Below are 25423 nucleotides of genomic sequence, written 5' to 3' on the forward strand. Positions count from 1 at the left end.
GTAAAAAAAAAAAAAAAAAAAAAAGGAAAGAGAAGGAGGCCAAGGGTGGAGATGGGGGAGAATTTTGAGAGTGGTAATCATCGTGCAAGGGTGATATTTGAATAAAGACTTGCATCCAGGCACAGTGTCTCACGTCTGTAATCCCAGTACTTTGGGAGGCCGAGGTGGGTGGATCACTTGAGGTCAGGAGTTTGAGACCAGCCTGGCCAACATGATGAAATTCCATCTCTACTAAAAATACAAAAATTAGCTGGGTGTGGTGGCACGTGCCTGTAATCCCAGCTACTCAGGAGGCAGGAGGATCACTGGTGCCCAGGAGGTCGTGGTTGCAGTAAGTTATGACCGCGCCACTGTACTCCAGCCTGGGCAACAAAGTGAGACCCTGCAAAAAAGAAAAAAAAAAAAAGAAATAAATAAAGATCTGAAGGAGGTGAAGGAGAGCCATGGTGAGAAACACGGTCCAGGCAGAGGGAACAGCAATTGCCAAGACTCTGAGGTGGTACTGGATCTGTTGAGTTTGAGAAAGGGCGCACTTGGCTGGTTGCAGTGGCTCACACTTGTAATCCCAGCACTTTGGGAGGCCCAGGCGGGTGGATCACCTGAGGTCAGGAGTTCAAGACCAGCCTGGTCAACATGGTGACATTCCCTCTCTACTAAAAGTACAAAATTAGCTGGGTGTGGTGGCCCACACCTGTAATCCCAGCTACTCCAGAGGCTGAGGCAGGAGAATCGCTTGAACCTGGGAGGCGGAGGTTGCAGTGAGCTGAGATTGTGCCATTGCACTCTAGCCTGGGCTATAGAGTGAGACTGTCTCAAAAAAATAAAAGAAATCAATAAATTAATAAATTAAGGAAAGAGAAAGGGGTCAATTGTGATTGAAGGGGTCTGGGAGGAGACGGGAAAAGAGGAAAGTCAGAGGTGACTGACCCTTTTGTGCCTTCTTCTTGGATCACACCCTCATTCAAATATTTCTCTTACTTCCTCCTAAGAGCTGAGGACGGAGCCCTGGGGCTGGCCACTAGAGGCCACCCTCTCCATGGCTCACAGGGTCACTGCATTGTCATCATGCAGTTGGCTCTCACTGAGCCCCAACTGTTCCTCAAATACCACTCCAAGCATTTTACATGGATAAATTCAGCTCATTCCCATACATCTTTAGGAGTTAGATGCATTTAAAATGTTTTCCTGGCTGGGCGAAGTGGCTCATGCCTGTAATCCCAGCACTTTGGGAGGCCGAGACAGGCAGATCACCTGAGTCAGGAGTTTGAGACCAGCCTGGCCAACATGGTGGAACCTTGTCTCTACGAAAAATACAAAAATTAGCTGGGCGTGGCAGTGTGCGCCCATAATCCCAGCTACTCGGGAGGCTGAGGCAGGAGAATCACTTGAATCTGAGAGGTAGTGGTTGCAGTGAGCCGAGATCGCACTACTGTACTCCAGCCTGGGCAACAAGAGCGAAACTCCGTCTCAAAATAAATACATAAATAAATAAAAATAAAATAAAAAATAAAAATTGTCCCTGGCCAGGTGCGGTGGCTCATGTCTGTAATCCTAGAACTTTGGGAGGCTGAGGGTAATCGTTTCAGCCCAGGAGTTCAAGATCAGCCTGAGCAACACAGGAAGACTCTATTTCTACAGAAAATTTTTAAAAATTAGCCAGGGGTGGTGGCACGCGCCTGTAGTCCTGGCTACTCAGGTGGCTGAGGCAGGAGACTTGCTTAAGCCTGGGCAGTTGAGACTGCAGTGAGCCGTGATCAGGCCACTGCACTGTAGCCTGGATGACAGAGCAAGACCCTGTCTCAACAACAACCACCAAAATATGTTTGGGCCTTGCAAGATTAGAGAAAAAAAAAATTAAACAATAAAAATAAAATAAAATATTTTCCTGTAGTCTCAGCTACTTGGGAGGCTGAGGCAGGAGGATCACTCGAGCTAAGGAGTTACAGGCCAGCCTGGGCAACATAGAGAGAGCTTGTCTCTATAAAAAGTTAATTGAGGCCGGGCGCGGTGGCTCAAGCCTGTAATCCCAGCACTTTGGGAGGCCGAGACGGGCGGATCACGAGGTCAGGAGATCGAGACCATCCTGGCTAACACGGTGAAACCCCGTCTCTACTAAAAAATACAAAAAAATTAGCCGGGTGAGGTGGCGGGCGCCTGTAGTCCCAGCTACTCGGGAGGCTGAGGCAGGAGAATGGCGTTAACCCGGGAGGCAGAGCTTGCAGTGAGCTGAGATCTGGCCACAGCACTCCAGCCTGGGTGGCAGAGCGAGACTCCGTCTCAAAAAAAAAAAAAAAAAAAAAAAAAAAAAAAAAAGTTAATTGATTACTTTTTAAAATAAAGGTTTTTTTTCAGCCTTATTGAGGTATAATAGACATACACAAAACCATGCACATTTTAAGCATACAATCTGATGAGTTTTCACACCTGTTAAGTCACTATTACAGTCAAGATACTGAATTTATCCACAGAATAAATAAATAAATTCTATTTATCCACAGAATAAATAAATAAATAAATTTATTCCTGCCTGAGGTGGTGGCTCATGCCTGTAATCCCAGCATTTGGGAAGCTGAGGTGGGAGGATCTCATGAAGCCAGGAGTTTGAGACCAGCCTGGACAACATAGCGAGACCTCGTATCTACAAATAAAATTTAAAAAATTGACCAGGCATGGTGGCTCCTGTCTGCTGTCCCAGCTACTCTGGAGGCTGAGGTTGGAGGATCATTGTTGGAGGCTGCAGTGAGCTATGAAAGCACCACTGCACTCCAGTCTGGACAACAGAGCCAGATCCTGTCTCGATAAAACGAACACTGAAAAAAACCTCCCTGGCGCACTTTATTCATCCCTCCCTCCTGCGCCTGCCTACCCGTGGATTTTTTTCCCTGTGCATGATTCTCATGAAGATTCGTCTATGTTGTTACGTGTATTCCAGCCCTATTTTGCACATGAGGAAACTGAGGCACAGCGGCGTGACTTGCCCCGGAGGTCACAGTAGTCGATTTGGTCCCAGCCCAGGGCGGGTTCTGGGTCCGCAGCCCGCGCAGGTGCGCTCGGGTGGCGGGGCGGGCGCGGCAGGTGCGCAGTCTCACCTGGACGCCTGCCCGGTCAGTCCTGGACCTAAGGGCGGGGCCAGGGGCGGGGGCTCCCCAGCTCTGCTGCCTCTGATAAGGGCCTGAAGAGACTGTCGCACTCCTGGCGGTGTGATAAGGCGGGCGTGGGGAGGCCGTGGGGAGGCGTCCAGGTTTGAGGTCCGCGCCTGCCGACCCAGGATCGGGGCAGGAAAGGCGGCTGGGGCGGGGAGAGGGCGGGGAGGGGCGGGCCGTCTGGCTTGGCCACGCCCACCGTCATCCGGGGTCCTGGCCCGCTAAGATGGCGATGGCTACGGGAGCTGAAGTGGCGCCTGGTGCCGGGCCCGGGACCCTGGGGACGGGGGCCGAGTAGCGCCTTCCCAGGGCCCCGTGAACCGGCCGCGGGTCGCCCTTGGGGGGCAGCGACCACAGGCCCCCACCCGGGCCCTCGGTCCGCCCTCCCGGCGCGTCCATGAACTCAGTGTCGCCGGCCGCCGCGCAGTACCGGAGCAGCAGCCCGGAGGACGCGCGCCGCCGGCCGGAGGCCCGCAGGCTGCGGGGTCCCCGAGTCCCAGACCCCAATGGTCTGGGGCCCACCGGAGCCAGCGGCCTCGCTCTTGGCTCTCCCGGGGCTGGCCCGAGTGAGCCGGACGAAGTGGACAAGTTCAAGGCCAAGTTCCTGACAGCCTGGAACAACGTCAAGTACGGTGAGGAAGGGGCCCGGAGATCGTGGAGGTATCGGGAACCTTTGAGGAAAACCAGATCCCGGTCCTGCCAGTTATCCCACCCTTGTTCCCATCCTGAGTCACCTGTGGGTCCTCTCCCTGCCCTGCCCAGGGTGGACCTGTGGCAGGTCCAATAGACAGTGTTTTCAAGCTCCGCCCATTCCCCTGTGTGACCTTGGGCAAGATCCTTTCATTCTTGGCGCCTCAGTTTTTGCCCCTCTCTGTAAAATGGGTACAATAATCAGAACTGCCTTCCTTCATCCTGAATTGATGGTGGACACTCCTGTAAGTGTCACTGGGGGCCCCACCTCCTACTTAGAGGGCTGTTGCACGGAGTCCCCAGAGCCACCCCGGAGATAGGAACTAGGATCGTGCCCATTTCACAGATGGGGGAATGGAAGCGCTGTTGCTGTCATGCAAGTGCTTCATCTCGCTGGGCGCTGCCCCTACGTCTCCCCAGGTTGGGCGGTTAAAAGCCGGACCAGCTTTAGCAAGATCTCCAGCATCCACCTCTGTGGCCGCCGCTACCGTTTCGAGGGCGAGGGTGAGCTGGTGGTTGGGACCTGGGTTGGGGGAGGCCTCACTGCCCGAGTGTCCCTGGTGGCAGCTGACAGACCCGCTCTTGTAGGTGACATACAGCGTTTCCAGCGGGACTTTGTGTCCCGCCTGTGGCTCACTTACCGCCGGGACTTCCCACCCCTTCCTGGGGGCTGCCTGACCTCGGACTGTGGCTGGGGGTGCATGTTACGCAGTGGCCAGATGATGCTGGCACAGGGCCTGCTGCTACATTTCCTGCCCAGAGGTGAGCAATGGCAGGGAAGGTGTGCACTCAGAGTACAGGGTCAACCGCCATATCAGCAGTATTAGAATTACTTGCAAACTAAGAGTTCAAAGTCACGTTAGAATTGTGTGTCAAGTAAATTTCGGAGAGATGAGAGTTGTTTATAAGAGTTTCAGCCGAAACGGCGGCTCATGCCTGTAATCCTAGCACTTTGGGAGGCTGAGGCGGGTGGATCCCTTGAGGTCAGAAGTTCAAGACCAGCCTGGCCAATATGATGAAACCCCATCTCTACTAAAAATGCAAACATTAGCTGGTTGTGGTGGCTCGCGCCTGTAATCCCAGGAGGCTGAGGTGGGAGAATCGCTTGAACCCAGGAGGCAGAGGTTGCAGCGAGCCGAGATCGTGCCACTGCACTCCAGCCTGGGCAACAAAGGGAGACTCTGTGTTAAAAAAAAAAAAAAAAAAAAAAAGAGTTTCACCGGGCACAGTGGCTCATGCCTGTAATCCCAGCACTTTGGGAGGCTGAGGTGGGTGGATCATGAGGTCAGGAGTTCAAGACCAGCCTGGCCAAGATGGTGAAACCCCATCTCTACTAAAAACACAAAAATTAGCTGGGTGTGGTGGCGGGCACCTGTAATTTGGGAGGCTGAAGCACAGAATTGCTTGAACCAGGAAGGTGGAGGTTGCAGTGAGCCGAGATCCGTGCTACTGTACTCCAGCCTGGGCAGCAGAGCGAGACTCCATCTCAAAAAAAAAAAAAAAGTGTTTTGGCCGGGCACTGTGGTGCATGCTTGTAATCCCAGCTACCTGGGAGGCTGAGGTGGGAAGATTGCTTGTGCCCAGGTGTTCAAGGCTGCAGTGAACTATGATCCTGCCACTGCACTCCAACCTAGGTGACAGAATGAGACTCCAGCAACAATAACAGGTCGGGTGTGGTGGCCCATGCCTGTGAGCCCGGCACATTAGTAAGCTGAGGCAGGAGGATCGCTTGAGCACAGGCGTTTGACACAGCCTAGGCAACATGACAAGACTACTGTCTCTACGAAAAAATTTTAAAAATTAGCCAAGTGTGGTGGCATGTGCCTGTGATCCCAACGACTCAGGAGACTGAGGCGGGAAAATCTGTTGAGCTCAGAATTTAAAGGCCGTAGTGAGCAGTGATCGTGCCACTGCACTCCAGTCTGGATGACAGTGAGATCCTGTCTTTATTTATTTATTTTATTTATTATTATTTTTATTTTTGAGACTGAGTCTTCCTCCATCATCCTGGATGAAGTGCAGTGGAGAGATCTTGGCTCACTGCAGCCTCTGCCTCCCAAGTTCAAGCAATTTTGCCTCAGCCTCCCGAGTAGCTGGGAGGTGCCTGCCACCATGCTTGGCTACCTTTTGTATTTTTTTTTTTATTAGAGAAGGGGTTTCACCATGTTCGCCGGGCTGGTCTTGAACTCCTGGCCTCAAGTGATCTGCCTGCCAAAGTGCTGGGATTACAGGCGTGAGCTACCGTGTCTGGCTGAGATCCTGTCTTTAAGTAACAAAAAGTAAAAAATAAGGATAAGTATAAGTTTCAGGAATATGTAAATTCTGTTGAATTACGGGGTTCAGGAGCATTCGCATTGTGTGCGGTGCATGTGTAGATGGGACCTCTGCCCCCGACACACTAGCACTGTTTGACTATGTGCTCCATTCCACCAGACTGGACATGGGCCGAGGGCACGGGCCTGGGCCCCCCTGAGCTGTCAGGGTCAGCCTCACCTAGCCAGTACCATGGGCGTGCCCGCTGGATGCCCCCACGCTGGGCCCAGGGTGCCCCTGAGCTGGAGCAGGAACGCCGGCACCGGCAGATTGTGTCCTGGTTCGCCGACCACCCCCGGGCCCCCTTTGGCCTACACCGGCTGGTGGAGCTTGGGCAGAGCTCAGGCAAGAAGGCAGGTGACTGGTATGGGCCATCGCTGGTGGCACACATCCTCAGGTGAGGGCCGCTGCAGGGATCACGGGAGTTGCTGGGTACCAGCAGGCACTCAGGCCTTCCCTCCTGCCCCCAGGAAAGCCGTGGAGAGCTGCTCCGAGGTCACCCGCCTGGTGGTGTACGTTTCTCAGGACTGCACAGGTAAGGGGCTGGAGCCAAGATCACGGGGGTCCCACCCTGAGCCAGACTCTGCCTCACCCGATTCTTAGAGTTCATCTTCCTCAGAGGCTGGAACAAGTTCTGGGGCAGAGGGACACTGGGGAAGGATGCAAGGCCCATGCAGTAGGAGATAGTCCCTCTTCTCCATCTCTCGCTCTGGAACAAGAAACTTTAAGGGCTTCTCCTCGAGTGATAGAATAGAGACATAAGGGCAGGTATGGTGGCACACACTGTAGTCCCAGCTACTCAGGAGGCTGAGGTGGGAGGATTGCTTGAGCCCAGGAGTTCGAGGTTACAGTGAGCTGTGATTATGCCATTGCACTCCAGCCTGGGTGACAGAGTAGGATCCTGGCATAAAATTAAAAAAAAAAAAAAAAAAAGAGGCCCGGCACAGTGGCTCACACCTATAATCCCACCACTTTGGGATGCCAAGGCGGGTGGATCACCTGAGGTCAGGTCACTCTGTCACCCAGGCTTAAGTGCAGTGGCACGATCTCGGCTCACTGCAACCTCTGCCTCCTGGGTTCAAGCGATTCTCCTGCCTCAGCCTCCCGAGTAGCTGGAACTACAGGCACACACCACCATACCAGGCTAATTTTTCTATTTTTAGTAGAGACAGGGTTTTACCATGTTGACAAGGCTGGTCTTGAACTCCTGACCTCAGGTGATCCGCCCACCTCAGCCTCCCAAAGTGCTGGGATTATAAGCTTGAGCCACTGTGCTGAGCCCCTGTAAAATTTATTTTTTTATTTTTTTTGGAGACAAGGTCTCACTCTATCACCCAGGCTAGAGTGTAGTGGCACAATTTTGACTCACTACAACCTCCGCCTCCTGGGTTCAAGTGATTCTTCTGCCTCAGCCTCCTGAGTAGCTGGGACTACAGAAGCATGCCACCATGCCCGGCTAATTTCTTTTTTTTTTTTTTTGTATTTTTAGTAAAGACGGGGTTTCACTATGTTAGCCAGAATGATCTCGATCCCCTGACCTCGTGATCCACCTGCCTCGGCCTCCCAAAGTGCTGGGATTACAAGCATGAGCCACCATGCCCGGCCACTCCTGTAAATTTTTTATGCAAGATTGTAGGTGTTTGGGACAAGATTCGATTTTCAGAGAACCACATCTCCAAAACGGGTCTAATCTACTTCTCTAGGAGCACGAAATGGGCTTATGTAGCTGCAAGGCAGGGGGCAGGAGAATGGGCCCAAGTAAACGGGACTGGAGGAGGAGGGACACACCAGGATGTTTGGTTTAGGGGCCGAGTGCCCAGTGCTCCAGTTTCTGTATTGGCAAACCAAGGCTGGAGTCACTGAGGACCTGTCAGGCCTGGGGCTGGGGAGGAGCTTGAGAGAACAGTCTCTACCTCTTTCCACTGTATATACTTTTGGTCTACATCCCAGGGCCTCAGTTGCCCTGTAAAATGGGGATGTCCACACCTGCTTGTAGGTCCTGGGATTTTCTGGGGGGCACTAGAACTATGATTAGTGATGACAGTGTTGCCCACTGAGAAATTGCAAGGGCGAGGTTGAGTCCCTGGGGTTAGAGGGCCACGCTGGGGCTTGAAGGGTGGCAAGAAGGTGACCTGTTGCCGTCCCGTCCCGTCCCTCCAGTGTACAAGGCGGATGTAGCACGCCTGGTGGCCAGGCCAGACCCCACAGCCGAGTGGAAGTCTGTGGTCATCCTGGTGCCCGTGCGACTGGGTGGCGAGACTCTCAACCCCGTGTATGTGCCCTGTGTGAAGGTAGGTTCAGCTGAATTCTAGTACACCTCCACCTGGGAGCCCTCCAGACTTGTTTAGTTTAGGTTAGGGCTGCTGTTTTATGCAGCCCTCATCCTTCTCTTTTTTTTTTTTTTTTTTTTTTTTGAGACAGAGTTTTGCTCTTGTTGCCCAGGCTGGAATGCAATAACATGATCTCAGCTCACTGCAACCTCCGCCTCCTGGGTTCAAGCGATTCTCTTGCCTCAGTCTCCCAAGTAGTTAGGATTACAGGCATGCGCCACCACGCCCACCTAATTTTGTACTTTTAGTAGAGACGGGGTTTCACCATTTTGGTCAGGCTGATCTTGAACTCCTGACCTCAGGTCATCTACCCTCCTTGGCCTCCCAAAGTGCTGGGATTACAGGCGTGAGCCACCGCACCAGCCATCCCTTTTTTTTTTTTTTTTTTTTTTTGAGACAGAGTCTTGCTCTTTCGCCCAGGCTGGAGTGCAGTGGCTCAATCTTGGCTCATTGCAACCTTCACCTCCCGAGTTCAAGCAGTTCTCCTGCCTCAGTCTCCCAGGTAGCTGGGACTACAGGCACGTGCCACCATGCCCGGCTAACTTTTGTATTTTTAGTAGAGATGGGGTTTCGCCATGTTGGCCAGGCTGGTCTCAAACTCCTGACCTCAGGTGATCCACCTGCCTCAGCCTCCCAAAGTGCTGGGATTACAGGCATGAGCCCCCGCGCCTGGCCCATCCCTTCTTTTTTGATACCGTGGAGCACCTGCTATGTGTGCTCCCCACTGTCCCGACTGCTGGGGGTTCAGAGGGGAACAAAACAGGCAGGAATTTGGAGTGTGCCTGCTAGGAGCAGACATTCTGATGGGAGGATGCTCAGCAGTGGCTCTGTAACCAAAGTGGCATCACCACTTGGAATGAAGCCAGGCACAGTGGCTCACACCTGTAATCCCAGCACTTTAGGAGACCGAGGCAGGAGGATCGTTTAAGACTAGCCTGGGCAACATAATGAGACCCCCATCTCTACACAATTTTTTTTGAAAACAGAGTCTCGCTCTCTTGCCCATACTGGAGTACAGTGGCACCGTCTCAGCTCACTGCAACCTCCGCCTCCCAGGTTCAAGCAAGTCTCCTGCCTCAGCCTCCCAAGTAGCTGGGATTACAGGCGTGTGCCACCATGCCTGGCTAATTTTTGTATTTTTAGCAGAGATGGGGTTTCCCCATGTTGGCCAGGCTGGTCTCGAACTTCCGACCTCAGGTGATCCACACACCTCGGTCTCCCAAAGCGTTGGGATTACAGGCATGAGCCACCGCGCCCAGCCTCTACACAGATTTAAAAAAACAGTAACCCAGTGAAGGGCAGATGAGGGTAGCAGCAGAGCCTAGAAAAGCCCCTCTGCAGCCACCAGGCAAATGAGGAGCCAGAGGAGAAGTGCTCCAGGGAAAAGGAACAACAAGACAGAGACACTGAGGCTGGAAAGTCCCCTGTGTATTTGCCTCCAAATAAAAGCCAGTTCTCCCAGTGGCCCACGGAGCCCGGCACTATTTGTCCCCACCACCTTCTTGAGGTCATCTCCCACCTTGACCTCATATCCTTCTCCCACACTCTGCTCCAGCCACAGAGGCCTCCTCACCTATTTCAGACACTCCTGCCTCAGGGCCTTTGCACTTGCTGCCCCTGCTGCTTGGAGTGCTCTTTCAGCAGTGATGCAGGTGACTTCTTTTGTGTGTGTGTGTGGTTTTTTTTGTTTTTTTTTTTGAGACGGAGTCTCGCTCTGTCACTCAGACTGGAGTGCAGTGGCACAATCTCGGCTCACTGCAAGCTCTACCTCCTGCGTTCACACCATTCTCCTGCCTCAGCCTCCCAAGTAGCTGGGACTACAGGTGCCTGCCACCACTCCTGGCTCATTTTTGTATTTTTAGTAGAGATGGGGGTTTCACTGTGTTAACCAGGATGGTCTCAATCTCCTGACCTCGTGATCCTCCCGCCTCGGCCTCCCAACGTGCTGGGATTACAGGCGTGAGCCACCGCGCCCAGCTCCTTTTGTATTTTTTATTAGTTATTTAAATATTTGTTCGTTTATTTTACTAACACTAACCATCAAAAGAAATCCTTCAGCTCTTTCCATCATCTCTCAGTAGGGGCTATCCTGACTCTCTTGTTTATTTATTTATGATTGATTGATTCAGAGTCTTTGTTAGCCAGGCTGGAGTGCGGTGGTACAGTCTCACCTTATTGCAGCCTTGACCTCCTGGGCTCAAGTGATCCTCTCACTTCAGCTCCTGAGTAGCTGGGACTACAGGCGCACATACCACCACTCTCAGCTCATTTTTTTTTTTTGTAGAGACAGGGTCACACCATGTTGCCCAGGCTGGTCTTGAACTCCTGGACTCAAGTGATCCTCCTACTTCGGCCTCCCAAAGCACTGAGATTACAGACATGAACCACTGCTTGGCTCCTGTTTTAAAATATTTTTGCATGGGAGGTTTTCCAGTGAGAACCAGAAAACCTATGAGACAAATTCTAAAAGAGTGATAATGTTTGACCTCCTTACTTAAAATCACAAGGCTCCCTTCCCTCTTTTATTCTTTTCCATATAGTTAATCACCTCTAACACATGAGATACATCATGTAATTGACTGGGCATCGTGGCCCACGCCTGTAATCCCAGCACTTTGGGAGGCCGAGGCAGGTGGATCACCTGAGGTCAGGAGTTCAAGACCAATCTGGCCAACATGGTGAAACTTCGTCTCTACTAAAAATACAAAAATGAGCTGGGCGTGGTGGCGGGTGCCTGTAATCCCAGCTACTCAGGAGGCTGAGGCAGGAGAACTGCTTGAACCCAGGAGGTGGAGGTTGCAGTGAGCCAAGATTGTGCTACCGCAATTCAGCCTGTAATCCCAGCACTTTGGGAGGCCAAGGCGGGCAGATCACCTGAGGTTAGGAGGAGTTCCAGACCACCCTGGCTAACATGGTGAAACCCCGTTTTTATTAAAAATGCAAAAAATTACCCGGGCGTGGTGGCAGGTGCCTATAATCCCAGCTACTTGAGAAGCTGAGGCAGGAGAACTTAGGAGGTGGAGGTTGCAGTGAGCCGATTGGGCCACTGCACTCCAGGGTGGGTAACAGAGTGAGACTCTGTCTCAAAAAAAAAAAAAAAAATCATGTAATCGTCTTCCTTGTTAGTCTCTCACACTAGGATGTCAGCTCCTGAGGGCAAGGGTCTTGTGGTCTTGATCACTGCTGCCCTCCAGAGGCTGGGTTCTCAACGGAGGAGGCGTTTGCTAAGCGTTTGTTGAGTGGCTGCCTGACAGCACCTGCCCACCCTCCTCCCTGCAGGAACTTCTGCGTTGCGAGCTGTGCCTGGGCATCATGGGCGGGAAACCGCGACACTCACTGTACTTCATTGGCTACCAAGGTAGGCCCACCCCCTCCTCACTCCCCCCACGCCCCACCGCACCCCCACTCACACCTGCACCCCCTGCAGATGACTTCCTGCTGTACCTGGACCCTCACTACTGCCAGCCCACTGTGGATGTCAGTCAGGCCAACTTCCCCCTGGAGGTGAGTGGGAGCCCCAGTGTATGGTTGGGGCCGTGGCGGGTGGGCGGCAGGGGCCTGAGCCTCCTTCATCTGTCTGCCCCAGTCCTTCCACTGCACCTCGCCCCGCAAGATGGCCTTCGCCAAGATGGACCCAAGCTGTACTGTGGGCTTCTATGCTGGAGACAGGAAGGAGTTTGAGACACTCTGCTCAGAGCTGACCAGGGTGAGCAAGAGGAAAGCTGGAGTAGGGTGAGGGGGGCAGTCGGGCAGGGCTGGGGGTGAAAGAGAAACAGAGGCCTCGAGTCCAGCAGAGCTGGGGTGCTGCTTCCAGGCTGGGGGTCCACCCCTGAAAAGGTGGGAATGCCAAAGCCAACTGTTAGGTCAAGGCCGTCCTGCGAGTTGAGGGCGTCACCCCTTGGAGGCAGCTGTATCCAGGGGCTCAAGTGGTGGGAAATCTGTCTCTTGGCCCTGCTGTCCAACCAGGGCTCTACCCTTATGGGGGCAAGAGATGGCCACCAGCCCTTCCGGGCACCCACCTTCTGGTCACTGGAAGGGGAATGTGGGTTTTGCAGCAAAAATCCCATGACTGTCAAGTCTCTGGCCAAGCTGGGTCACATGCTCATGGTTGAGCCAATCACTGTGGCCAGGGGATGGAGGGTGCTGATTGGCTGCCCTGTCTTGGAGAGGTGGTCCTGAGAAGCACCTGCTAAATAAACCTGGGCTAAGGAACATGGCTTGGCACTGTTTGTGGCTGAGCCTGTCTCCCTCCTCCCGCCAGGTCCTCAGCTCCTCCTCAGCCACAGAGCGGTACCCCATGTTCACCCTGGCCGAGGGCCATGCTCAGGACCACAGCCTGGATGACCTCTGCTCCCAGCTCTCCCAGCCTACACTCCGGCTCCCTCGCACAGGGCGGCTCCTCAGGGCCAAACGCCCCAGCTCTGAGGAGTTTGTGTTTTTATAAAGGGAGGGGATGAGGGAAAAGATGCAACACTATTTATTTTTTTATTTATGTCATGTCGAGTGTGGGATCTTGAGCTCTGGCAGTGAGAACTTCCTGTTCTCAGCCCCTCAAGCCCAGCTGCAACCAGTCTGGGGCCATTCAGCCAGGGACAGAGCCCATGCACCTGTCTCCCACCAGCGGGGCCCTCCTGGCAGGGTAGGGAGGGAGGACTCCGGGCACCCCCCTCAGGGCCTGACTCACGTACTGTAGTTTGCACTGGACGCCCGGGCCCTCCCTGTCCCAAAGCCCCCTAGGGGGAACTGTGGCTGCTGGGGGCCAATAAAGTTGTGTGACTTGATCGTGGGTGTGGCTGGGCGCAGCGTTCTAAGGGGATGTGGGGTCTGGGAGGTGTCTCGAGATGAGAGTTCTAAGTCACGGGAAGTTTAAGTCAGCCTCAGTTTCCACATCCATAAAATGGGACGATTTCCTTACCCGCAGCTATACGTGTTTAATTTTTTTTTTTTTTAAGAGACAGAGTCGCTTTGTCGCCCAGGCTGGAGTGCAGTGGTGCAATCATAGTTCACTGCAGCCTCAAATTCCTGGCCTTAAGTGATGATCCTCCTTCCCCAGCCTCCTGAATAGCTGGGACTACAGGCATGTGCCACCACATTTTGTAGAGATGGAGTCTCACTGTGTTGCCCAGGCTGGTCTCCAGTTCCTGGGCTCAAGCAATCCTTTCACCTCAGCCTCCCAAAGTGCTGGGATTACAGGCGTTCTGGCCACAGATGAGAGGTTCTCTGCAGCAGATGGTACTTGTGGGTGCGAGACCTGTCCAGGGCTTGATTTGAGGGGAGGAGCCTGAGGCCCCTGCCTGCTCCCAGTGCTCAGGAGCTGTTCTTGGGCCCCTGTTTCCTCCGCTGCCGGCCCAGCTGGCGGAAGTACAGCCGTTTGGGGTTGAGGCCAAAGGCCTGCAGTCTCTGGCGGCTGAACTCGCGTCCACCAAGCATCACAGTGGGACCAAGCAGCCGTGCCTTCTTGGCCCTCCTCTGCCTCTGGGGGGCTGGCTTCTTGTGGAGTGATACAGGGGCCTCCTCTTCCTGTGCTGGGGGACTCTCCGGCCGGGGTCGCTTCCCGCCAGCCCCATCAAGCACTGGCAGCTGCCTCTGTGGGCCGGCTTCGTCTCTCTGTGGCTTCCCTGTGGCTTCCGCGGGCGTCTCTGCCCTGAGGGAGAAAAGTCAGGGCTCAGCCCAGGCCTGTCAAGATCAGGCCCATTCCTGAGCACGCATGCCCCATTTTACAGGCAAGGAACAGAGGGGCATAGTGAAGCAGCCGTGCAGCGACCGAGGGCCTGCCTGGGATTCAGACCTGGGTCTTAGGCCACAGCCAGGACTTCTCTACGGAACCCAAAGGCTAGATTGTGAGGCTGAGGATTCTGGTATTTGTGCCTGGGCCTGCCCTAAACTAGTCACATCAATTAAGTCATTTTAGCTTTTTTTTCCTTAGAGACAGGGTCTTGCTCTGTCACCCAGGCTGGAGTGCAGTGGCGTTACCATAGCTCACTGCAGCCGCCAACTCCTGGGCTCAAGCAGTCTTCTGCTTGAGTCTCCCAAAGTGCTGGGATTATAGATTGGAGCACAACCTGGCCTCATTTTAGCTTTAAATAAACTGTGCTTCTATCACCCCTGCCTTCTAGACTGGGTGAAAGCAATCTTAATAACAGCTAAGACCTATGGGGCATTTACCATATCTTAATAATTTTACGAGAATTAACTCATTTCATCCTCGGCAACCTGATGAGGCAGAACCGTCTCTATCTCCATCTTATGAGAAAGAGGCCCAGAGAGGGGTAGCGACTTGCCCAAGGTCACACAATGATGGTGCCCATGTAGGATTCTAGCGCAGGTCTCAGAGCGGGGGGCGCTGCATTCCCAAAGTCATGTAACAAGAGGCTGACAGCCAAGACTCAAGCCTGGGCCTGGCTGGCTCCCACCCACGCTTCCCCAGCCAGCACTGCTTACTCTTCTCGGCAGAGTGACTTGAAGACCTGCCGCTTTTTCCATGAGTTCTGGGCCTTCTGGCTGTATGCCCGCTTGTCCTGCAGCTCCTCCTGCTCTGACCTGCAGTCAGATGCCCCTGTGTTAGGTGCCCTGGGAAGTACCCGGGGCTGCCCACGCTGCCCTCAGCGCACCTGGCCCCGCCCCGCCCCATCACCTGTACATGCAGGTCTTCTTCAGGGAGCACCACCGGTTCAGCTCCTTATCGTCAGCAGCAAGGATCTGCGTGGGGAGAGTGGGGACCTGCTGTGATATTCCCCAGGCGGGGTCTTCCCTGAGCCTAAGTCACGTCATTAGTCAAAACGGTAATGCTGCTACCACCCAGCAGGGCTGCCATGGTGGCCAGAGACAGCTGATCTCTACAGAAGCCAATGTTTTTTGTAGAGGTCAGCAGATGGGGTAACCGAGGCTCAGAGAACGGATTCTTGCCCTAGGCCATGTGGCTGGGAAGTTGGCTGAATTGATTCCAGTTTGAGCTGTCACCCATACCCAGCCATGGCCTCAGAACGGGCAGGGGTCGCTGCCAACCCCCAGGCTTCCTAGTTACATATGAGGCTGTCATTCCCAGCCTCCAGGCCTGTTTCCAAACCTACTGGAAGGGCATCAGAAAGAGGAAGTGAGTGAATGCCGATGATATAATCTCAGTACACATCAGCTATTTTTGCTGACCATGAAAACGGTCACGCACCTTCAGCTGTCATCAGTCAGGGATAGTAGGTGCCCGCAGCCTGGCAGTGCCACACACTTTGGTCTCATTTCTGTTCCTTCCATAGTCACCAAAGTTGGGGTGTTATCAATTACTGTCTCATTTTACAGATGGGGAGTTGAGGCACAGATGGGGGAATCACTTGTCCAAAGACACAGCTGGTGAGTAGCCAAGCCAGGGCTTGAACCCACCTGGGCCCTCTGGTTCCAGAGGACACCAAGTCTTTTGTTGAGACAGGGTCTCACTAGGTCGCCTAGGCTGGAGTGCAGTGGCAGACTCCCAGCTCACAGCAGCCTCAACCTCCTGGACTCAAGCAACCTTCCTGCCTCAGCCTCCCATGTTGCCCAGGTTAGTCTCAGAACTACTGGGCTCAAGTGATCCTCCCGCCTCAGCCTCCCAGAATACTGGGATTACAGGTGTGAGCGAGTGTGCCCAGCCCTGCTACCAAGTCTTACCAGCCAGACTGCTGCTGATACATACTGACAGGAATAAAAGTAATATTGGCTGGGCCTGGTGGCTCACACCTGTATTTCCAGCACTTTGGGAGGCTGAGGCAGGCAGATCACATGAGGCCAGGAATTCGGGATCAGCCTGGCCAATATGGTAAAACTCGTCTGTACTAAAAATACAAAAAGTAATTGGGCATGATGGCACATGCCTGTAGTTCCAGCTACTTGGGGAGGCTGAGGCAGGAGAATCATTTGAACCTGGGAGGCAGACTTTGCAGTGAGCTGAGTTCGCACCACTGCATGCCAGCCTGGGCAACAGAGCAAGACACTGTCTCAATCAACCAATCGATCAAAAAACAAACAAAAATAAAAAGTAATATTGGCTGGGTGTGGTGGCTGACACGCAGAATCCCAGCACTTTGGGAGGCCAAAGCAGGAAGCTTGTTTAAGCCCAGGGAGTTCAAGACCAGCCTGCACAACATGGTAAAACATCATCTATACAAAAAATATTTTTCTTAATTAAAAAAAATTAATTGGGCTTGGTGGCACATGCCCGTAGTCCCAGCTACTTGGGGGGCTGATGTAGGAGGATTGCTTCAGCCCACGAGGTTGGCACCACTGCACTCCAGCCTGGGTGACAGAGCGAGACTATGTCTCAAAAAAAAGAAGTAATATTTACAGGGCGTGCCACAGGCGAGGCACTGTTTTAAGCCCCCACCTTGTAGAAGGTAGTAATATTACCTTTGGGGCAAGGTAATGTTATTAGTACTGTCATTAGGACTATTAGCATTTCTTTTCTTTTCTTTTCTTTTTTTTTGAGATAGAGTTTTGCTCTGTCACCCAGGCTGGAGTGCAGTGGTGCAATCTCAGCTCACTGCAACCTCTGCCTCCTGAGTTCAAGCGATTCTCCTGCCTCAGCCTCCCAAGTAGCTGGGACTACAGGCGCCAGCCACCATGCTTGGCTAATTTTTTTGTATTTTCAGTAGAGACGGAGTTTCACCATGTTGGCCAGGCTGGTCTCGAACTCCTGACCTCAGGTGATTCACCTGTCCTGGCCTCCCAAAGTGCTGCAGCCTCCCAAAGACGTGAGCCACCGCACCCAGCCGAATATTACCATTTTCAAGATGAAGAAAGAGACTGCCATGTGTGGCATTTCTGAGCAACAGAGATCGGGTCAGGGCCAGCTCTCTACCCCTCCGGCATACCAGGTGCCCTCTGCAGTGTCTCTGCCTGCCCAGGGCCCTTACCTCCTCAGTGCTGAGGCCAAAGTCGCAGGGCACCACGGTGCGGTACTTGAAGCGACAGGGCAGGTCATCGATGATGTCCTCGTAGTCCAGCCGGTAATACTCATCCAGGTACTCCTCGAACGTCTTGTCCCCTGCTCGAGACAGAGCCAGGCTGCCGGGCTGTGCCAGGTCTCGTGGAGCCCCCTGCCCACCCACGGCCTGCCCACCTGGGCCTCACCGGGTTCGAACACAGGCTTCTCCTGCCCCACGGCCGTGGCGAAGGGCGACTTGCGCTTCTTCTTGCCCGTCGAGGGGGCTTCACGCTTTTTTCGCAGCTGGCTGGGGTCGTAGTCAGCATCCATCTGCCAGGAGGCACAGGTCAGATCCCACCAGCCCTCCGTCAGGGCCCCTGGGACTCCCCCAACCCGTGACACCTACGTTGAAGTTGGGGTCCTCACAGTGTAGCTCCTGCTGGCTCCAGTCTCCCTCCTGCTCAGGCCCGTCCCACGTGTCCCAGTTCCAGTCATCTGGATGCAGAGAGAACAGACAGGTGGGGCCAGTGTGGGACCTTGGGCTTTAGGCCCAGTCCCCAGTCCCCAATCCCCAGCCCAGTGCCTCAGCTGATCTCACCTTCAAGCCCTTCCTCTTCCTCAAATTGCGGCTTCTCCTCCTCCACGGCCCCGTAGTACTCGTCCCCAAAGCACTTCTGCAGGGTCAGGGCTGGGGGTTACCAGGGCCCACTCGAGACGGAGGAGCTGAGCCCCCACGATGCCAGTGAGCCCCTCCGTGGCAGCTTTATTCCTGCAGCTCGTGGGACTCCCCAGAGCCCTCCCAGGACCTAGCTCCTGAGGTCGGGGAACCCTGCATGTCCAGGACCTTCCGCCAACTGCCCTGCTCTCTACCCTGTGATGTACTGGCTGCCATTCAGTTCCACACATCCACAGTCTGCCTTCCTACAGGCCTTTGCCCCTGCGGTGCCCAACACCTGGTGTACTACTCAGGTCCCGGGTCTTTTTTTTTTTTTTTGAGACAGAATTTCGCTGTTGTTGCCCAGGCTGGAGTGCAATGGCACTATCTCGGCTCACCGCAAACCCCTGCCTCTTGGTTTCAAACAATTCTCCTGCCTCAGCCTCCGGAATAGCTGGGATTACAGGCATGTGCCACCACACCCGGCTAAGGTCTTTTTTTTTTTGAGACGGCGTCTCACCCAATAGCCCAGGCTGGAGTACAATGGTGCTATCTTGGCTCACTACAACCTCCACCTCCCAGGTTCAAGCGATTCTCTGCCTCAGGCTCCCGAGTAGCTAGGATTAAAGGTGCCCGCCACCATACCCCAGCTCATTTTTTATCTTATAGAGATGAGGATTCTCCATGTTGGCCAGGATGGTCTCTATCTCCTGACCTTGTGATCCGCCTGCCTTAGCCTCTCAAAGTGCTGGGATTACAGGCGTGAGCCACCGTGCCCAGTGAGAGCCACGTTTGTGTGAGCTCAGTGTCATGGTGGGCCGGGATGAAGGCCGCACCTGCATGAGCTGGTCGTGCTGGGCAGGGTCGAAGTCGTCTTCAAGATCCCCCTCCTCGAGGCCCAGCGTCTCATTGCCTGTGACTTTCCGCAGCTTCTCCAGCTTGGCCAGAATCTCCTTCCTCTTCAGGTTCTTCAGCTGCTTGAGCTCTTCCTGCTTCTTTGCTTTCTCCTGCAGGCCCAGGCAGAGGGAGGGAGGACATGGGCTTTCCTGCAGGGCTGGGGGGTCCTCCGCGGCTGGCCGCCCTCACACTCACCCTCTTCTTTCGCTCCCGAGTCTCCTCCCTCTTCTCCTTCCTGCGCTCATCCTTACGGCGCACGGAGGACGCGATGCTGCGTGGGTAGGTCTTGACCTAGGGACAAGCAGAAAAGCCCAGAAGGCCGCAGGGATGGTGTGGAGTTCCCTGGGCCTGGACCCCGGGGGCCGAGTCCTCCCCAGCCCCAGCCACACACCGATGCTGAGTCCGGCTCCTCGAAACGGAAATTGTACTTCTGTTCGAAGTCCTCCTGTTTCTTCAGAAACAGCTCCCCCTCGTCTGAGGAGTCGTCCACAGCCAGCTGGACTGGGGGGCCGGGGACCCTGAGGAACAAGATGTGGTGACGCCAGGGGACCAGCCAAGCGAGGTCGAGCCCCCCTTTCCTGCACGCCTGGGTACGAAGCATACGAACTCATTTAATCCTCGCAAGAACCCTACAAGGTGCACGCTGCTATTGTCCTCATTTTACAGATGGGGAAACTGAGGCATGGAAGTCTCAAAGCAGAACCAGGATTTGTGGCAGTGCCACCTGGCTCCAGAGCCTACACTCTGTGGCCCTGCCTTGCAGAAGACTAACTCTGCCACCCTGTGTGAAAAAAAATACACACAGTGCCCTCTGCCTCCTGGCCAGTGCCACCTGGGGATACGTCAGGAAGCGCACCCAAAATCTAGGCCCTGGGGAGAGGCAGTGGCTCACCCCTCCTCCTCCTCCTCTTCCTCCTCATCTTCCTCCTCCTCGTAGCGTTTGTTGAGGATGTAATCCCGCAGAAACCGCTCCCCTTCATCCAACTCAGGATCGTTCCAGTATTCCTTGAGATGGGTCTGGGGGTGACAGGAGACAGGACTCTGGTCAATGCGGGACAGGGAAGGAGGGCAGGCGTGCTCACCACGTGGCCCTCACAAGCCAGCCTCTGGAGTAGGTGACATTAGCCCCATTTTGGTTTTTTATTTTTTTTATTTCAAGACAGGGTCTTGCTCTGCCGTCCAGGTGAGAGTACAGTGGTGTGATCATAGCTCACTGCAGACTCAACCTCCCGGGCTCACAAGATCCTCCCACCTTAGCCTCCCAAGTATCTGAGACTACAGGCGCGTGCCACCATGCCTGGCTAATTTTTTCATTTTTTTGTAGAGTGGTTTTGCTGTTGTTGCCTAGGCTGGTCTCAAACTCCTGGCCTCAAGCAATCCTTCTGCCTTGATTTCCCAAAGCACTGGGATTACAGGTGTGAACCACGGCGCCCAGCCTATCCCCATTTAAAGAGATGTAGGAGCTGAGGCCCAGAGATGTGCACATCCCATCTTCAGAGAGTTACTTTCTGTAAATAGGTTGGACGGATTCAGAACACACAGTCTACTCCATCAGCGACCATGCGTGAGAACTCACCAGTTCCTTCAGGGACTCTGGGTTCCGAATCTCTTTCTGTCCCTTCAGCCACTCGATGTAGTCGGCCTCCTCCTGGGCCTGGGGGAAAGCTAGCACTGAGCATCTGCAGATGCCCAACCACTTGCTGCCCTGTCCCCAGCAGTCCAGTCAGGCCCTGGTACCCACCTTTTCCTGCCTGGTTTTGGCACGTTTCTGCAGCAAACTGGAGCCGCCCTCCCCAGCGCTGTCCTCGTCTTCACTGTCCTCCACAAATGCCCGGAAGCTGCCCACGAGAGAAAACAAGCCTCAGGACAGACAGGCGGGCCCCTGTCTGCTGCCCCAACATTTATTTTGTAGAGCTGTAGTCTCACTATGTTGCCCAGGCTGGTCTTGAACTCCTGGGCTAAAGTGATCCTCCCTCCTCTGCCTCCCAAAGCCCTGGGATTACAGGCGTGAGCCACCTCACCGGGCCGGCTGCCCCAAAATTAATCCCATGTACTAAGCCCTGAGCTCTCCTGTCAACAAGCTCAGAGCAGTGCTGTGATGTTATTAACCCCGTTTAACTGATGAGGAAACTGAGGTACATAGAAAGTGACAGAGCTCAATTTGAACCCATCCCTATCCAACCCTTGAGCCTCAACTTTCCTCCATTGGGCCATTCCCACCCCCCCAGCCTCACCTTTCCTTGAGCTGTTTCTGTTCCTCCACATAACTTTGCGACGATGTCTCCTGCAGAGAGGGGCAAAGGTCTCAGGCCAGCCCTGGGCTCCTCAGCCCCCCAAACCAGCCTCCACCCCACCCACCTGGAGTCTATGATTGGAAGTCTCCCTGTCTGAGTTATCCTCGTCGACATATTTGCTGTAAAGGAAAAGTGGGGTCTTCAGAATGTATCTTCCAGGGCCCAGCTGTCCCCACGCCCATGTGGAGCGGCTATTCCAAGCAACAGCTGGCGGGGGTCATCAGAGGGCTATGGAATCACTGAGGCCCCGGCTCTCAGGGGTACCTGCGATTTGGGTGGGTTTCCAGCCTTTTTTTTTTTTTTTTAATCTTTTCTTTTCCAATCCTGGGTGACAGCATTTCTTTTTTGGAGCCAGAGTCTTGCGCTGTCCCTCAGGCTGGAGTGCAGTGGCATGATCTCAGTTCACTGCAACCTCCACCTCCCCGATTCAAGCGGTTCTCCTGCCTCAGCCTCCCCAAGTAGCTGGGACTACAGGCTCCCGCCACCACATCTGGCTAATTTTTATATTTTTAGTAGAGACAGGCTTTTGCCATGTTGGCCAGGCTGGTCTCAAACTCCTGACTTCAGGTGATCTGCCCGCCTCAGCCTCCCAAGGTGCTGGTATTATAGGCATAAGCCACCATGCCTGGCCTTTTTTCTTTTTGAGACAGGGTTTTTTTCTGTTGCCCAGGCTGGAGTGTAGTGGCCTGATCATAGCTCACTGCAGCCTCCATCTCCTGGGCTCAATCCTCCTGCCTCAGCCTCCTGAGTAGCTGGGACTACAGGTACACATCATCAGGCCCAGCTAATTTTTAATTTTTTTGTAGAGGCGGGGTATGTTGCCCAGGCTGATCTCAAACTTCTGTCCTCAAGCGATCCTATTGCCTCAGCCTACCAGAGTGCTGGGATTATGGGCATGAACCACCATGCCCAGCCCAAGTTGCCAGCTTTTTTCCTCTCCTGCCCCTAAGACCCCCATAGACCTGACAGGGCTGGGAACCAGCGGGTGGGGATGTGGGCCTTCTCCATACCCTGCCTTCTCCAAGACAACCTTCCTCTCGTAGTCCTTCAGGTACATGGGCCGCACTTTCTTCTGCTTCTCCAAGGCTGCTGGCTCCTCCTCGCTGTCCGATGACGATGCTGTTAACCCACCAAAAGACACCTGCCATCACCCACAACCCCCTTCTTTCCCCTGGCAGAGAATCCCACAGGGCAGGGCCAGGATTAGACAAAGGATTCAAATCCTGAATCCACCAATTCCCAGCTGACTAAGAGTATTGTGCTTCTCACCATCTGGTGGGGTTGGGGTCATTCAGTCCGCAATTCCTGCTTTGATTCTGCCCGCATCGGCCTCCCAAAGTGCTGGGATTACAGGCGTTAAGCCACCGCGCCCAGCCATTATTATTATTTTTTGAGACAGAGTCTCGCTCTGTTGCCCAGTGCATGATGTGATGTCGGCTCACTGCAACCTCCGCCTCCCAGGTTCAAGCGATTCCCCTGCCTCAGCCTCCTGAGTAGCTGGGATTACAGGTGTGCACCACCATGCCCAGCTACTTTTTGTATTTTTAGTAGAGATGGGGTTTCACCATGTTGGCCAGGCTGGTCTCGAATTCCTGACCTCAAGTGATCCTCCCGCCTCAACCTCCCAAAGTGCTAGGATTACAGGCATGAGCCACCATGCCCAGCCTGATTAATTATTATAATTAATTTTTTTGAGAGTTGGGGTCTTACTCTTGCTCAGGCTGGAGTGCAGTGTAAATATCCTAGCCCACTGCTCACTGCAGCCTCGAACTCATGGGCTTAAGCAATCCTCCCACCTCAGCCTCCCGAATACCTGGGACTATAGGCACATATAACCAGCCATGCTCAGCTGAGTTCTGAATCTTTTGTAGAGATGGGGTCTTGCCGCCAGGTGCAGTGGCTCATGCCTGTAATCCCAGCACTTTGGGAGGCCAAGGCGGGTGGATTACCCGAGGTCAGGAGTTCAAGACCAGCCTGGCTAACATGGTGAAACCCCGTTTCTACTAAAAATATAAAAAAGTAGCTGGGCGTGGTGCCATGCACCCATAATCCCAGCTACTCAGGAGGCTGAGGCAGGAGAATCGCTTGAACCCCGGAGGCAGAAGTTGCAGTGAGCCCAAATCGTGCCATTGCACTCCAGCTTGGGCAACAAGAGCAAAACTCTGTCTCAAAAAAAAAAAAAAAAAAAAGCTAGGCACAGTGGCTCACGCTTGTAATCACAGCACTTGTAATCACACGCTTGTGATCACGCCCACTTTGAGGTGGGCGGATCACCTGAGGTCAGGAGTTCGAGACCAGCCTGGCCAACATGGAAAAACCCTGTCTCTACTAAAAATACAAAATTAGCTGGGCGTGGTGGCACATGCCTGTAATCCTAGCTACTCAGGAGGCTGAGGCAGGAGAATTGCTTGAACTTGGGAGGCGGAGGTTGCAGTGAGCCGAGATCGCGCCTTTGCAGCCCAGCCTGGGCAACAAGAGTGAAACTCCGTTTCAAAAAAATAAAAAAAGAGATGGGGTCTTGCTATGTCACCCAAACTGGTCTCAAATTCCTGGCCTCAACTGACCCTCCCACCTCAGCCTCCCAAAGTGCTGGGATTAGATGCTTGCACCACCTGCCCAGCCTGGTGGAGTTGAAATCATTCAGTCAGCAATTGCTAAATTGAACAGTGCCAAGAACACAGTCATTAACCCCACCACCAAGTAATAACCTAGGCTCTGCTAAGGACTTGTGACTTGTGAAGCAATTCATTCAACAGTCAAAACAGATGAATTGTGTAAACTGGGTAAATCCTAATCTATCCTTAAAACAGCCCTGAGGAGCGATGCTACCGTTAGATATACTTTACAGACAGGAAAAGAGGCTCAGAGAAGTCACTTCTCTGAATCCATTCAGGAAAGGACCCCGGATTCCGTTCCTGAGGAAGGAGAGGCTTAGACAGGAGTGGCCCCTGACCTGTTCTGTTATAGAAGGTGGCATCTTTCTGATAAATGCGGGGGTCCTTCTTCTTCAACAAGGAGAGCGTTTTGTAAAAGTCTCGCTCCTGCTGGGGGTCAAATTCCTAGGGCAGGAAAAGGGTTGGGGATAGGTTTCAGAAGGGAGGTAATAAGAGCCCTGGCACCAGCACGTGAGCTCAGCGTAGGGATTAGGATGGAGGGAGCGGGGATCTGGCTGGGGAAGAGAGGCAAGCGGTCAAACAGCAGGAGAGAGAGGGGCCCTCTTGGGGTGGGCAGGGGCAGGCCACAGGTAGATACAGGATATGGGTAGAGGAAAGTGAGGGGCAAGGAGAAGGTAATTCCTGGAGAAGACAAGGACTTGACAAGGGGCAGGTGGGCCGAGGGCACAAGGGAGACAGCGGGGAGGGGCTGGGCCAGATAGTACAGTGGGGCCAAGATCAGGGCTGCTGTGAGAAGTTGGGCGCCCCACGTGGCGCAAGGAGTACACTAAAAAATGGCTAGACTCTTGAGGATGAAAGGGGAAAGGGGGGTTCTTGGGGGACAGAGTCGCCCCACACATCGGAGTGGACAGGTGGATGTTGGCAGGGGGTAGAAAATAAGGGGGATTTGGCTCTCCTGGGGAGAGGGAGGGCGCTGTCTGTCCCTCATGGGATGGGGAACGGGGGATGGACGCTCCCGCAGGGCGCTCTGGGATTGGGGGTTGCCCCCCTGTCTACATCGGGGTCGGAGTGCAGTGGGGGGGCTTGGACGGCTCAGCACGTCCAGGACGGGGCGCGGACGCGCACCACGCGCTCGTCGCTGGAGTCCGACTCGGAGCTGGAGTCGCTGCCGCTGTCCCGGTCCCCGTAGCGATCCTTCACTGCGGGACACAGATGGGACGCCCTCCAGGTCAGCCGGCGGGACCAGCTCGACTCCCCACTTCCCAACTGCCCATCGCGCGCAGGCTCCCGCGCGCATGCGCCCCGGACTCACGCCGCTGCAGTTCCTCGCGCTCCCGGTAGCGGTTGTACCGCGCGGCAAACGCCGTGTTCACCCGCAGCTGCGACGACCCGCGCGGTTCCGGCATGGCGGCTCGGTGGCCCATTGCGCACGCGCATTGAGGACGCCCTGGACGGGGCGGGGCCGCCCTCGGTCCCGCCCACATCCACTTTCAAAAGAGGTGGACCGCGCCTAACCCCGCCCCTGGCTTTTCCAGGATCCTCTTCGCCTCATGACCGCAGTCACCGCCCACCGCTACGCCCCTGCGGGGAAGGCCG

General features: G+C 54.3%; 2 protein-coding genes and 1 non-coding gene across 4 annotated transcripts; 1 reads left to right on the top strand and 2 right to left on the bottom strand.

Moving 5' to 3' along the window:
* Window positions 1-3343: 3343 nt before the first annotated feature.
* ATG4D (autophagy related 4D cysteine peptidase) lies at window positions 3344-13257 on the top strand. 2 transcript variants are annotated; one of them, XM_010373761.2, is made up of 10 exons: window positions 3344-3775; window positions 4254-4337; window positions 4422-4595; window positions 6267-6543; window positions 6617-6681; window positions 8307-8437; window positions 11756-11834; window positions 11904-11980; window positions 12063-12182; window positions 12738-13257. In XM_010373761.2, the coding sequence occupies exons 1-10, from the start codon at window positions 3541-3543 to the stop codon at window positions 12918-12920; spliced, it is 1425 nt and encodes a 474-aa protein (XP_010372063.2). In that variant the 5' UTR covers window positions 3344-3540; the 3' UTR covers window positions 12921-13257. The 2 variants fall into 2 exon arrangements, with proteins under 2 accessions (XP_010372063.2, XP_010372064.2); XM_010373762.2 differs by having other exon boundaries at window positions 3345-3775; window positions 4180-4337.
* Window positions 10898-10959, bottom strand: LOC115899409. Its single transcript, XR_004059122.1, has one exon. It is a non-coding gene; the product is annotated as a U7 small nuclear RNA (small nuclear RNA).
* Window positions 12931-25271, bottom strand: KRI1 (KRI1 homolog). The gene is made up of 19 exons (XM_030936102.1): window positions 25140-25271; window positions 24953-25026; window positions 24166-24271; window positions 22223-22331; window positions 21277-21331; window positions 21153-21202; window positions 20660-20756; window positions 20495-20572; window positions 19811-19935; window positions 19310-19436; window positions 19114-19209; window positions 18858-19028; window positions 17965-18040; window positions 17773-17861; window positions 17573-17696; window positions 17356-17486; window positions 15111-15175; window positions 14918-15016; window positions 12931-14120 (listed from the first exon to the last, which is right to left on the bottom strand). The coding sequence occupies exons 1-19, from the start codon at window positions 25249-25251 to the stop codon at window positions 13784-13786; spliced, it is 2121 nt and encodes a 706-aa protein (XP_030791962.1). The 5' UTR covers window positions 25252-25271; the 3' UTR covers window positions 12931-13783.
* Window positions 25272-25423: the final 152 nt, after the last annotated feature.

Source organism: Rhinopithecus roxellana, chromosome 8 (genome assembly GCF_007565055.1).
Source record: "Rhinopithecus roxellana isolate Shanxi Qingling chromosome 8, ASM756505v1, whole genome shotgun sequence".
Lineage (NCBI taxonomy): Eukaryota > Metazoa > Chordata > Mammalia > Primates > Cercopithecidae > Rhinopithecus > Rhinopithecus roxellana.

What these genes read in the sequence shown, in the direction of transcription:
- KRI1 (XM_030936102.1), bottom strand. Translation starts at nt 25,251, where the DNA reads ATGGGCCACCGAGCCGCCATGCCGGAACCGCGCGGGTCGTCGCAGCTG. An exon ending in CTCGGGAGCGAAAGAAGAGG is followed by an intron (nt 19,029 to 19,113) that starts GTGAGTGTGAGG and finishes CTGGGCCTGCAG; the next exon opens with GAGAAAGCAAAGAAGCAGGA. An exon ending in AAGTCACTCTGCCGAGAAGA is followed by an intron (nt 14,121 to 14,917) that starts GTAAGCAGTGCT and finishes TTTCTCCCTCAG; the next exon opens with GGCAGAGACGCCCGCGGAAG.
- ATG4D (XM_010373761.2), top strand. Translation starts at nt 3,541, where the DNA reads ATGAACTCAGTGTCGCCGGCCGCCGCGCAGTACCGGAGCAGCAGCCCG. An exon ending in CTACCGTTTCGAGGGCGAGG is followed by an intron (nt 4,338 to 4,421) that starts GTGAGCTGGTGG and finishes CCGCTCTTGTAG; the next exon opens with GTGACATACAGCGTTTCCAG. An exon ending in TGTATGTGCCCTGTGTGAAG is followed by an intron (nt 8,438 to 11,755) that starts GTAGGTTCAGCT and finishes TCCTCCCTGCAG; the next exon opens with GAACTTCTGCGTTGCGAGCT.